The sequence below is a fragment of the Propithecus coquereli genome, unplaced genomic scaffold (genome assembly GCF_000956105.1).
Source record: "Propithecus coquereli isolate 6110/MARCELLA unplaced genomic scaffold, Pcoq_1.0 Scaffold7, whole genome shotgun sequence".
NCBI classification, from domain to species: domain Eukaryota; kingdom Metazoa; phylum Chordata; class Mammalia; order Primates; family Indriidae; genus Propithecus; species Propithecus coquereli.
This window is the reverse complement of record NW_012153062.1, coordinates 2,661,637-2,675,592: the sequence shown is the minus strand read 5'-3', so window position 1 is coordinate 2,675,592 and position 13,956 is coordinate 2,661,637. Positions and strand designations below refer to the sequence as shown.

The following is a 13,956-nucleotide window of genomic DNA, read 5'->3' as shown; positions in this document are numbered from 1 at the left end:
GGATAGAGCTGGAACGCATTCTACTAAGTGAGGTATCCCAAGAATGGAAAGACAAGCACCACATGTACTCACCATCGAATTGGTATTAACTGATCAACACATAAATGCACATACAAGAATAACATCTATTGGATTTTGGGCAGGGGGGAGGGGCGGGGGGGAAGGGATGGGTATATACACACATAATGGGTGCGGTGCGTACTGTCTGGGGGATGGACACACTTGAAGCTCTGACTCGAGTGGGGCAAAGGCAATATATGTAACCTAAACATTTGTACCCCAATAATATGCTGAAATAAAAAAAAGCAGAATGCAAAATCTTAAAAAAAACATAGTATGCAATTTATTCTTGATATCCTACATGATGTTCTCTGAGATAGGAGGTAAGGAGGAGTACTGGACAGTTAGAAAAGGGGGTCTTGAGTTTAAATTCAGTAGAATTCTGATAACTGAGGACTCGGCTTGAATATGCTGAGATGGGAAGGCAGAAACAAACTATGATCCAGAAAATGAAGTTGTAGGTTGGCCAGAGAGCATATTAATACGTGAGGTGGGCTCAGAATTTAAAGTAGCAATTTGGACACTTCGTATTTAAAGGCATTTAATGAAGCTACGTGTGTTTATACAATATCCTTAGCCTTCTTAGGCTTTAACGCACAATTCACAATTGTAAAGATGTGGAAACAACTCAAGTGTCCGTCAATACATCAGTGGATTGATAAAATGTGGTATATGTATACCATGGAGTACTACTCAGCCATAACTCTCAAATTTGTTTTCCTACACTTTTCAGTTCTAAGAGCATTCTCTATAGAGATTCTAGAAAGATAACTGGAGTAGAACAGTTCTCTCTAATTGTAAGTTAACAGTGTACTACCTGCTCTAAGTAGTGGGTACGCTTTCTCCTTTTTACTTTTAATAGACAAAAGATATTTCTATTTTTCCTAATATTTTCGCCAAACTAGGATCATTTGAGACTTTTGCACTGTCTGGCCCATCCTGAAATCTTGATGCCACTCTTGTATGTTATCATTGGTAATGTGATCTGTCTTTTCTCATATGAGCATTGAACACAGAGTTTTCTAAATGCAAAGCTTTTTTTTCACTCCTTGGGAAACTTAATCATTAGGTCATCAAATTTCCGCTTGTCAACTTCTTATTCTTCTTGATCAATCTTCAGCTTAGAGCTGCTGACTATGAGATTGTATCTATTGTTTTCTCTGAACTTCCTGAAATTAGATTTACTAAAAGTGGGATAGTTGAATATCTAAGCTCAGATCTCCTTTCCTTGTCCTAGCGAACTCTAAGTTAACAAGGAATGGTTACTTTCCTTCAAGATTCCTTTAGCTGCCATTTTCCTCAAGCAGATATTTAAAAGGAGCCAGAAATAAGCCGAAGCAACAAGCCCCCTCATTGCTTCACTCTCTCTTTTGTAAGATTAAATTTCCAACAAGGAAATTCAATAATTTTTCCAATGTTTCACGTTTAGTGGAGTGGGATTTCCATCTGAAGTCTGTCAAGGCTTTTGTCACTCCTCTGTCTTGCTGTCCATATCAACCATCGGGTTACACAGTCTCTGATGTAGTCCCAGGATAACGTTTCTGTTTTTCTTTCATTCCACTCCCCTCCTGCTGCTTTCTCCATGCCTCACCTTCAGGTTTGTGAATTTCTATGCACGTGTACATCTTTCTGACAGATATTGCTCCTCCCCCAGCCCTTCCATTAGACCTATTTATTCCAAACAAGATACACGTTTCCATTGCCATGTTCCAGTCTGAAATCACATCTCAGAAAATCCCCACAAGATTTAAGGGATCATTTTTACCAAATTCTGTTTAGTTTTTAAAGTTCAGTTGGATGATTTTCGTCTGCAATTTGTTGGTATACAGACAATTGAGAATATTAACAGTGTCCCCAGCCTATTTCTCTAGTGAAATTTCTCTATTTTCTCTTCTGAAAGTTGCTAGGCAAGTCCTCCACTATTTTTCTTTCTGTGCCTTCCCCTTTATGCTCCATACTATCTAATATGGTTTTACAGTTTTATCTGAGTACTTTTCTCCTTCCTTTCACAATTCAATTGAAATAATAAAGCACTCGATTGGGCTGACCGGTGTCCTGCCAACACTGTCTTGCCAGTCTTATGAGAAGCAGTCCATTTCTTAGTAGAAGCAGCAGGGAGAAGAGATGAAAACATCACTAGTGCCCCTAAACCATTCATTTTCTTACCCAGAAATTCAAAGACGTTAGAAATACATTCCTGGCTTCACAAAGAGAATGAGAATTCATTCTCATATATATCAACAGAAGTGGGAAGCATTCGGGGGACTTTATAAGTCTTGGCAGACTCTCAAGTCTCTGTTATATGCTGCCTGGGAACGAAGCACGTTTCTCATTTAGCTGGGCCAAATGTGCACGCTGTCACTTCAGTTCTCTCAGCGAGGAGACAAAACTGCCTCCTATAGACATCACTGCTTGGTTTCTTTTCTCTAGCACAGGTGAACCTGTAGAATATGCCAGGAGCATCTGCAGAAGGCCCTGGCTCATCTTTTAGAAGGAAACCTTCACGCCCATTGCAGGAGGCCAGGTCTCTTTTTCTTCTTTTATCTCATTCTTTCCCTTTAGCCTTCCAGCACTGCTTTTGATTACCCTCTTCTTCCTCAGAATCTTTTGTCTTTCTGTTTCCTTCACAGAATAGGTAGCTCCATAATATGGCAGCATGCATGGTAAGTCCTATGTCATTATGAATCAGAAATCAAAATGCGGTGGTGATAAAGAGGAAATCAACTGGATGCTGGGCTGTCCCCAGGGCCCCAGATCCTCAATGCTGGGGGCAGGATCAAGGGCCTCTGAGGCCATTTTTCAGCTTCTAAGGGGCAAGGAGCAGCAAGCTGGTGTGTTGGCAAGCAAAGACCCCCTGTAGTCACCTGTACAATTGGGAATAACCATCCCTGATGCTCCAGCTGAAATTCTTAGCAGTTTACTCAGTCTACCCCCTTGCTTTTTTATATCATGTTGTTATGACCGATCAAGAAAATCTAGTTATTTTCCTCATTATTGCTTCTCAGTTCTGTCCTTTACATGAATTCCTATTAAACAAAAGAACGAGTTTAGACTTAGAGGTCACTACTTGCTTGATGCAGGGATTGTGTGTTAGATTTAAGGTCCCATGACTGCATAGTATTACAAGTATGTTTGAATGCTATGCTTTGCAAACATACCAATTTGCTTGAAATGCCACTTTCCTTTTCTTTTTTGTTCATGAGGGAAAGCAGAGGATAGTACATATTGGCCCAAGTTCTAGAGCTACACTTCGGAATCAAAACTCGGCTTTGATATCTTCCTAGCTGTGTGACCCTGAGCAAGTTATTTAACCTCTCTGTTTGTCAATTACTTACTCAGTAAAATAGGAATAATAAAAATACCTCATAGGGTTATTGTGAAGATTAAACGAACTAATTCACAAACACATAGCAGTGCTTGAAACCTCATAAGTACCCAATAAATATTAGCTTTTATTATTAATTCTCTGCTTAATTAACGCTAATTTATTAAACTCCCTTTTAAATATCACCGTCTCTGTGAAGCTTTCGACAATTACCCGAGGCAGAACTAATCCCTTTCACTCCTCTGTTTTCCCAAAGCATTTTGTACATATTTGATTGAACTGTAAATAATTTTTAACATGTGTCTTTCTCCCTTGCTAGACTATGAGCTCCATAAGGATAGACTTCTTTCTTTTTAAAATTCATGTTGTATTCATAGTTTCTATTCACAATTCCTGGTTTGCATTAAGTGCATGAAAAATACTTGTTAGTGCTACATCTACTTCGAGATCCCAAAAATCCTTGAGCCTTTGACAATGCCTTGTATGGCTTTGGAGTCTCCCACAGTCCTTAGCACACTGCTGGCCACATAGCAAATACTCAGTAAAGACTTGCTGACTGGCTGATATTGAGACTGCCTACCTCTGAAGCAACAGACCATTAAATCACATCTGAGGCATTTGAAAGGAAGTAAGAACAAAAGATGCGATCTATTGTGCATGGCTTGCTTAGAAATAATATTGTCACACTCATAATCAGGGAAGATAGGGTAGATTAGAAACTTGAATGCATGACTGAAAAACTTGTTCAGACAAGAGGGGCTTAGTTAACTTTGTGGGGCACTGGGGCTCTTTCTACAGCAGATGGGGAATAATATACTGTGGAAGCTGAGAGGATAAACAAAGCAGTGTCATGGAGTTTAAACTATTGAACAGAGGAATCTATAAAGAGGCCAGCAGAGAGGAGGGAAGAAACAAGCTAAAATAAACAGATGGGTGGACAGAGAAAATATTAAGCACGAAAACAGATAACCCAGGCCCTCCAGGAAGAAGGGAAGCAGAAAAAATGGTATGTCAAGAACAGAAGAAACACTGTAGGGAAAACACAAAAGTAATAATGCATCGGCAGAGGGAAGTACATAGCGTGCCTGGGTATGTGTGCTAGGAAAAAACAGTGAAAGGCAAGAAGCAATGTCTGGTGCACTTACAGAGAGAAAATGACTCTTAAAGGGAATGTGGCTGTTAATTTCAGTGGAGACCAAACAATCAGACAGCCATGCCACCCAGATGGGGTCTAAAATAAAGGGCGAAAGGGCATGTATGAAAATGACAATAACCATGGCTTCTTGCATTTGAATAGACCCGTGCTGTATACAATACTTTCACACACATTCTTTCATCTAAAACAATGGAGTTGAGGCCTTCTCACATTATCTCACATTTATTCTCCCTCCTGCCAATCCCTTGCCTGGGCTGTTACAATAGGCTTCCAAATGGTCTCCTTGTTTCCGCCCTTGCCCCACTAGGATATTATATCAACACTGTGGCCAGAAAGATCCTTTGCAAAAATAATTCAGATCACATCATTTTTCCTTTCTAAAAGCCTCACTGGTTTCCTGCCAAGGACTTTCATATTTCAGGGTTTTTTGCACTTTCTGTTCCTTCTGCATAGGATGCTCTTCCCCTAGATGTCGACATCATTCATTTCCTCACTTTTTTAGGTGTTTACCCAAATGCCATTAATCAGGCAGATGTTCCCTGACCAATCTCTCTGGTAACTTCTGTTCTGATCCTGCTTTATTTTCCCCACTACACTTATCAACATCTGACATATTATGTGTTCACTTTTTTATTTGTTACTGTTTGTTTTTCCCTCCTAAAATGTGAGGTCCATGAGAGCTGGAATTTTATTCACTGCTGGGTCATGCCAGGGACTGTTACAGTACTGGAACATAGTGGTAGTACCTTCGTGATTATTGGATCAATGAAAAAATGGATATATGGATAAATATCACAATTGTTGCCTACTAGAGGTTATAATCTCATTGATTGCATATGGGAGACAAAATGAAACAGTACAAACAATGCAAAGTGCTCTGACCTCCTGGACCACATACTCATTTTTAAAACTTCTTCCTTTTGGGGTTTCCTCCACACCATCGTTCTCTTCTGGTTATTCCCTTATTTCTTTGATCACTTCTTCACATTTGCTCCCCCAGAACTCCCGACTCTCTCATCGGGTATTAGATTAAGTACGAAATAAGAAAATATATGTGAGGCTTCCATCTTGCGTCTGGCAGACAGTGGGCATTGAATGTCAGTTCTTTCTTCTTTATATCCTCTAGCACAGGCCCCCAACTCCCTTCAGTTTATCAATTTCAATGTAATCAAATCTAAATTTTTTATCCCATACCAACAAAAACCTTCAAACCTAAAAACACTAAGAACAAGCCCTGATTCTTTAACTTTTATTTGTCTTTATCTCTATGGAAACATCAGAAATCTATACATCAACTTCTTACTATCTCTACCACTCAAGTATAATGAGAATCACTAAGTCTTGGAGGAAGAATTAACTAGACCTTATCAATATCCTCTGTCTCCATCACCATGGCCACTCACCAAATCCGGGACCACATTATGGCTCATCTAGAACATTCACTATTCCCCTTACCCTTGTAATCCCTACCTACTGTATAGGGCTTTTTAAATTCCACTTCCTCAGGGAGGCCTCATTGGCCGCTTCAATCTAAATTAGGTCTCATTTTGAAAGAGACTCCATACATCCAGTACTTTTTCTATATAGTGCATATCACAAAGATAATTTTATATTGCTAGTGTCATTCTTTGTTTAACACCTGTCTCTGTTCTGCATGCTTTACAAGGACAGAGGCTGGGTCTGTTTTATTTGTTGTTCTACAGATACTCAGTTCCTAGTATGCTGTTTGTCTCATGGTAGATATGCAATAAAGATTTCCTGGAAAATATGTGGGTTTCTTCAAAACTTACAACTTGGTTGGCCTCCGAAGATTTATGTAGTCCCACTTTGATTCTAGAGTTCATCTAATTAGAAAATGGAACTGGATACTCACGTTAACCTGTTATTTGCTTCACTCAGTCCATTCCTACCAGTATAGCTAATAGTAAGTAACATTTATTTAGGACATATTATATTTGGTGCAAACACCAAGCTAAAATCATTTCACACATCATATAATTTATAAGCCTATGGGATAGATACTTTTATTCTCTCCATTTCACAGATTAGTTAACTGAGGCAAGTTCATGCAGCAATATGAATGGAAGTGCCATAGTTGGAACCTAGACAGTGTGACAGAGTGGTACCATGCTTAATTCAGGAAATTCTTCTAAAGTAAATGTAGGCTGCTAAAATCTTATAAGCTTTGCTTTGTGTTTCAATGAAGGAAATATCTTCTTAAGACTTTTTTATGGTTACTCTCTTTAAATATGGCTGTTTACTAAAATGACACTGGGGAGTCCAAATTCAGTTTCATGAGCTGTCTCACCTCTCATCCAAGAAAACTTAATGTCTGGATTCCATTTCCTCCTTAATCACGCCCTTTTGGGCACTTTCAGCTATTCTCTCTTAGCATATAAATATACTTAAGCTTAAATTATTTCCATGTAAACAAAGCAACATTTCCCCCTATTCTATTCTTCTTCCCATTTTCCTTCTAATCTTTCTCAAGCTGCTGAAAGAATATTCCACACATTTTGTTGTTACTTTCTCAACCTTTATTCATTCTTCAACTTGCCATCTCCTGGATTCTACTTTTCACCATTCCACCGAAGCTGCTGAAATATGATGGTCTGAAGGCTTTGTGCTAAGGAGTTTAACTTAAGACCATAGTTATGATGGGGGAATTTTAAGCAAGGGGTAAAACAATCAGATCTGCATTTTAGAAAGAATGTTTCATCATAGTTGGAGGATGGATTAGCTAAGAATGACACAAGAAAGCAGGAGGTCAGGTAATGGGATATTTTAGAAATCAAGGAAAGAACATGTAAGGAATTGCACTAAGGCTTCAGCAATAGGGAAAGATCATAATAGGAGGGAAATGTGAGAGAGAAAAATCATAGATATTGATGACTGGCTCATGAGTAGGATGAGTAATGTGATGGACTCTAGGCTGAATTTCAGGTTTCTCACTTAGATAAGAGGGTGGGTAGGGTGGTGTTCATTGAGAGAGAGGACTCAGGAGAAAGAGAAGCTTTCTCTTGAGAAAACAATATGAGGTCTACACAAATATTTCTGTACAGTAATAGTTATACTGGCATTATTTGTTTAAAATTTTGAAAACAACCTAAAGGTTCAACAATAGGTTAATTTTAAAAATTAATAATAATAAGTTCTTATTGTGAAATACTATAAAACCATTAAAGCAATGTAAAACGAAAGCAATACATACATTATTATGAGACTTTTATGTAAAAAAATGAGTAGGAGAATCAGTATTCCATATTTGTTGGCCAGGCAAAGAATTTATGAAGAAGGCCCCAAAGGCAATCACAACAACAACAAAAATAAATAAATGCGACCTGATCAAATTAAAATGCTTCTGCACAGCCAAAGAATCTGTCACAAGAGCAAACAGACAACCTACAGAATGGGAGAAAATTTTCACATGCTACACATCCGATAAAGGGCTGATAACCAGAATCTATTTAGAACTCAGGAAAATCAGCAAGAAAAAATCGAACAACCCTGTCAAAAAGTGGGCAAAGAACATGAACAGAAACTTTTCAAAAGAAGAGAGAATAATGGCCAAGAAACATATGAAAAAATGCTCAACATCTCTAATCATCAGGGAAATGCAAATCAAAACCACAATGAGATATCAGTTATCTCCAGTGAGACTGGCCTTTATCAAAAAGTCCCAAAACAATAAAAGTTGGCGTGGATGCAGAGAGATAGGAACACTCATACACTGCTGCTCGGACTGCAAACTAGTACCACCTCTGTGGAAAGTAATATGGAGATACCTCAAAGAGATACAAGTAGAACTATCATTTGATCCAGCAATCCCATTACTGGGCATCTACCCAAAAGAACAAATGATACTCTATAAGAAAGACACCTGCACTCGAATGTTCATAGCAGCACAATTCACAATTGCAAAGATGTGGAAACAACCCAAGTGCCCATCAATACATGAGTGGCTTAATAAAATGTGGTATATGTATACCGTGGAGTACTATTCAGTTATAAGAAATAATGGTGATATAGCACCTCTTGTATTCTCCTGGATAGAGCTGGAACCCATTCTACTAAGTGAAGTATCCCAAGAATGGAAAAATAAGCACCACATGTACTCACCAGCAAATTGGTTTCACTGATCAGTGTCTAAGTGCACATATAAGAATAACATTTATTGGGTGTTGGGCAGGTGGGAGGGGAGTGGAGGGGAATATATGCATACATAATGAGTGTGATGTGCACCATCTGGGGAATGGACACACTTGAAGCTCTGACTTGGGGGTAAGGGGGGTAAGGGTAACATACGTAACCTGAACATCCGTACCCCCATAATATGCTGAAATAAAAAAAATTACACTTAGGTATAGAAAAGGGACTAGAATTTTGTAAATCTAAATTTTAGTAGTGCTTAAGTTTAGGTGGTAGGATTACGAGTAATTTTTATATTAATCTTTGTGTTTTGAACATTAGAACAAAAACAAAACAAAACAAATAAACGAAACTATAGAAGGGAGAGAGGGAGGAAGGAAAGGGGAGAAAGAATTCCTTGTCCAGTAGTTTCATTTTACAGGTCTCTTATTAGATATTCATTCTAAATCAAGTGATTATGAGTACAACTGTGACAAAACCCATATGTCCCCCAATTCCCTTAGTTATGACCTTCCCATGGTTCCATGTTGAAGCCCTCATCTTCCATGAGCTATCTTTAGTCTGTTCCAAATATTTTCTAGAAATGATCCAAACTTCTCTAATTATTCCCAAATATGAGTCAATCTTTTGAATCCCCAAAGCCAGCCATTCTCAATCTCACCTCCATTCCCCACCCTACTACTTATTTACTATGTGACTTGATCAGATTACTTAATCTCTCTTTGTTCCTCAATTTTTCTCATCTTTAAAATGAAGATGAATATAGCACTTATCTCAAGTATTTTTGAGTATTAAATATAACATCCATAATGTTTGGGATAGTTGTAAGCTTATTAGAGCTGTTAGTTTCTACATATTTCCGTGGGTGTTTCCAGGAGATAAACTTTCTCTCCCACTCTGGAAAGTCATACTGAAATAGGAGTGAAAGTGTATCTTATTAGGCGACAACTGCTATAATTTTAAAAATACAATCATATACACATATATATTTCACTATTAGTGACAACATCATGACCCAGAGATCAGGGGTCATCTGAAAATGGATCCATGGATATCTCTGGGGACAAGAAAAGACCTCTATCCCTTCCTTCTTCCTATAAAACATATGCTATCCTCACTGTTTATAAAGCCTTGTAGAAAGCAAGATGAAAGGAGCAGTCATTTATTATAACGAATTTAATTCCTCATTTTCCAATGAGATAATTAAATTTATAGAAAATGAAAATGCCCCCTGCCCCGCAAACCCCACCATTATCAGCTGCCATTATGTTTTCTGACAGGGTATGCTATCTTCCTAGAAATCACAACAGGAGAAATGGGTAACCTTGGAGAGAGGGCCAAGGTAGTGGAAAATCCACTGGACACTGGGCAAATCTACACAACAGTCATTTAATGTGTCAACACTGATATGGTCAAAGATGCTGGTAAGATGGTATCTATAATGTCTTGAGGCTGATGTAACACGTAATACCAAAGATATTTCTTGCTGGGTAACCTCTAAAGTGAGGTAACTTAGGAGAGGAGTATAAGCCTGTACTATTTTTAGTAAGTACTATTTTTAGTAAGACTCTTTATCTCTCCTTGATACTTTAAAAAATCTTTATCTACTTTCCAGACTTCACATTTCTTTGGTTTATTTAATTCTTCTGAATTTGATAATTTTTTGGACTAGTGATCTACTGTCTTTAATTCAACCACAGTAGATTTTTTGTTTGTTTGATTTGGTTTGGTTTTACTTCTAGGTTATTAATACACTGCCCGAAGGATTAGAGGGCTAGAAATGGTCAAAATGCTTTTATAATCACCTTGCACTTCCTTTATTTCAAATATAAATAATATCTTTCTTTTGAAAATTTTCCACATAAGGAAAAGATGCCTAGAGATGGACACCTTACACTTAATTTAAATCAATTAAGAAGAGGGACAACTTGGAGAATTTCCGCATATCCCCAAACCATACATCAATCATAGCCAAATATGAGGGAAAAAGGCTTGTAAAGGGCTACAGGATCTGGCCTTTTTGCTTGCTTGTTCCCATCCTTGTTCCGCTTATCCTTTTAGTAGCACACAAATAATTTAACAGGGACAGCTCAAGAGACTGTTTGGGTCTATTATGCTGTTAAAAGCTGTAAGTGTTCGTTTTATTTGGAATTATGACATTGAAGTGCTGGGAGACTTTGTGGTCAGCCACGTCCATTTTTTCTTTCAGAACTCTATGTCATTGAAACTTTGCAACATCAAGTCTAAACTCCACTGTTTTAAGCATGAGACACATTATTTTTTTTTTGCATAGATAAATGGAATTTTTAAGGGTTCCAATCTCCAGTTGACTACTAAAGATAAATTTCAGCAAGGTCTACTTGAGAGCACCTAAGAGCAAGCTTTTCAGCTGATGTATCAAACAGAGAATGGAGATGTGGGAGTAGATTGTCACCAAACAGAGAAGAAAGAATTTCAGTGACTGTAAATCACATTTCAGTGATGGTGATTTCAGAGAAATGCCATCCAATAACACACCTCCCACTTTTTTTCATTATAATTGCTTTAAAACAATTCCATGTTAAAAAAGGGCAGGAGAAAAGTGGGTGTGGCTACAAAAAGGCAACTTGAAGGATACAGGGGGTGATGGGACCAGTTTGTGTCTTGACTGTGGTGGTGGATACACAAACCTACATATGTGACAAAATTGCACAGAACTAAATACACACACACACACACACACACACACACACACACGCACACAACCCCCAGTGGAAGTAAAACTAGAGAAATCTGAATAGGATTGGTAGATTGTGTCTGTGTCAATATCCTGGTTGTGATACTGTACTATAGTTTCACAACATGCTACATTAGAGAAACTGGATAAAAGGTGCACAAGCCTTCTCTGTTTTATTTCTTACAACTGCATGTGACTCTACATTTCTTTCAAAATAAGAAGTTTAAGGAAAAAAGCGAGAAAGGTAACATTATACGTACAATTCCATCTTAATGGTAATTTTTGTTATTACTCAGAAAATAATCTCCTGACACCCAAAGGTACACGCTTTCCAGAGGCTGGACCAAAGAAAGTTTTTCCAAAATGTAAGGTATCATATTGATATTGATGCTTGCAGCATATTGATCATTTGGTTGTGTTGTATGACTGATATGAGATCTCTTGGAGTTAATTGTGAATTAAAATAATTTTTATAACTATGAGAAGACAAAAAATTCACCTTAATATCTTCTGACAGATTTAGTATATACAAAAATTTCTGTGAAATGCATGCTTGACAGTGCTCTAAAAAGTATAAAATATACAAAGAAAATATAAAATATATAAATAAAAGGATATTCTATAATTTAAATGCATTTTTCACCATAGACAGAATTTTTAAAACTTTTGGTATATTTTAGAAACAAAATAAGTGATACATTTAAGCGGTAAATGAACATTTAAATTATATTTATATATCTGAACAGTAAAATAGACATACTTATATATTTGGCTTAATTTTTACCTTGACAGTAGGGATAGGCTTCTTGGGGATAAAACACTTTCTCTCAAGTGGCGAAAAAGCTGCATTTTGTTCTTTCAGTCTAATCTTGTTCTCTGCTATGATTTTCTTGCGCTGCTCAAGATAAGGTCCAAAACTTGGCAATTTCTAAAAGGAAAACACACAAATAAGAAAGTGTATTAATTTATACAAGAAAAAATGGGAGGATACAAACATGTAAATAATATCAACACACAAATGTGTGTCTGGAGATTGTTTCATGTATACTATAACAAAGTCTTTGTTCATTCTTGGACCACTAAGTCTTCTAGATATTATAATCCATTAATTATTAAAAAGAAAACAAGAGCACAATTCTTTTCCCAAATACGTATTAGATATACAAATGTTAATTAAAATACATTTCTAAATAAAGTTCACAGTGGCAAACCAAATCCATTCACTTAAAACAATAGCCATTAGTTAAACCATTTGTTTGGTTTGTATAGACAGAAGGTGAAACCTATTGATGCTTTTTTTCCCCTTCATCAGGTTTTTAGCAGGATATAGACACAGCTGTAGTCCCTGACAAATGCTTTTGTCAATAGCAAAGGTACTTTTCCAAAGTTCTAATCTGTATCTCTATTTTATTGTGTTCAAATTCTTACTACATCTCTTTAAAGACTGTAACTAATGTTGATTGCAATTTACTGGAATAGCTGAAAAACAAAATGGTAAAAATATTGATTTCTCTGTACAGAAAATAAATTTTATTTTGCATGAAGGAGGCAAAGATAGAAATGAAAAGCAGAGAAAATATCACAGTGCTTAAACTCCTTCAGCATTCAAAATCACATCACGAAGCTTTAAATCTCAAGGTTATTCAATTGTACTTTATAAAGTTCATTTAGAAAGATACCTGGGTGTCATGGAAAAATGCTAAGTGGTTTCAAGTTAACATGAAAATGCCCTCATACCATTCATTATCCCACAATTATTTCCTCTTCACTTTGTCCTTCCCCTCTTCTAGAACCTTTGATCTTCACTTTTACTGATACGTACTGCTGGTGATAGACACCACTGAATTCCAAATGTTTTGTGTCAACCTGTAATCTGGAATTGCTAGGTCTCTTTCATAAGACTGCAAAAACACCCTCTCTCTCCTGCAAAATAAAGTCCATTCATCTAGCTGACGGAGGTTTGGAAAACTACAGCACTCCAAGGTCATCCTGATCTCTGACCTAGCAAGTACTTCGATGAAAAATCACATTTGTTTTAAAACATTGGCCTCCACTTGCCAGGTTGCATAATGCCCCAGGAAAATGAGTTCTCTGATCCTCTAGAGATCTCAGCAGAGTAGGTAAACTAAACTTAAACCATGTTCCAATTAAGCCAAACTGAAAACTACAACTGGAAATTTATATGAGCAAAGAATATATTTATGTGGAAATATCTAAGATTGTTACTTCCATTATCAATTCACTATAATTATGTTGACAAGTCAAGTAAATGGAAACAATGTCATGTCAAATTAATCTATATACAATTATATTAGAATTATACTTCATCTGTAATAACTAACAATATGAAACAAACCCTCAATACTTACCATATGTAAGCCTCCTTAATATAGAAAAGATACTGCTTGTTTGGAAATGTCATCTTATGAAATGACTTTTTCCTGGGGCAGATGAGGTATTAAGGATTACACTTGGTGGCAAAGAAATGCCCCTGGGGTCCAGATAACACCTCATAAGGTGGTGAATGCACATCCACATGATATAAATCTT

At 37.0% G+C, this 13,956-nt stretch overlaps 1 protein-coding gene across 1 annotated transcript in view; it reads right to left on the bottom strand.

The window, feature by feature from the left end:
- Positions 1-13,956, bottom strand: part of LOC105823750 (dihydropyrimidine dehydrogenase [NADP(+)]-like) — a 141,138-nt gene that overhangs the window by 19,168 nt on the left and 108,014 nt on the right. The window contains exon 3 of the mRNA XM_012661011.1: positions 12,191-12,334. Coding sequence (XP_012516465.1) covers positions 12,191-12,334 — 144 coding nt within the window. The remainder of the gene's footprint in view (positions 1-12,190; positions 12,335-13,956) is intronic.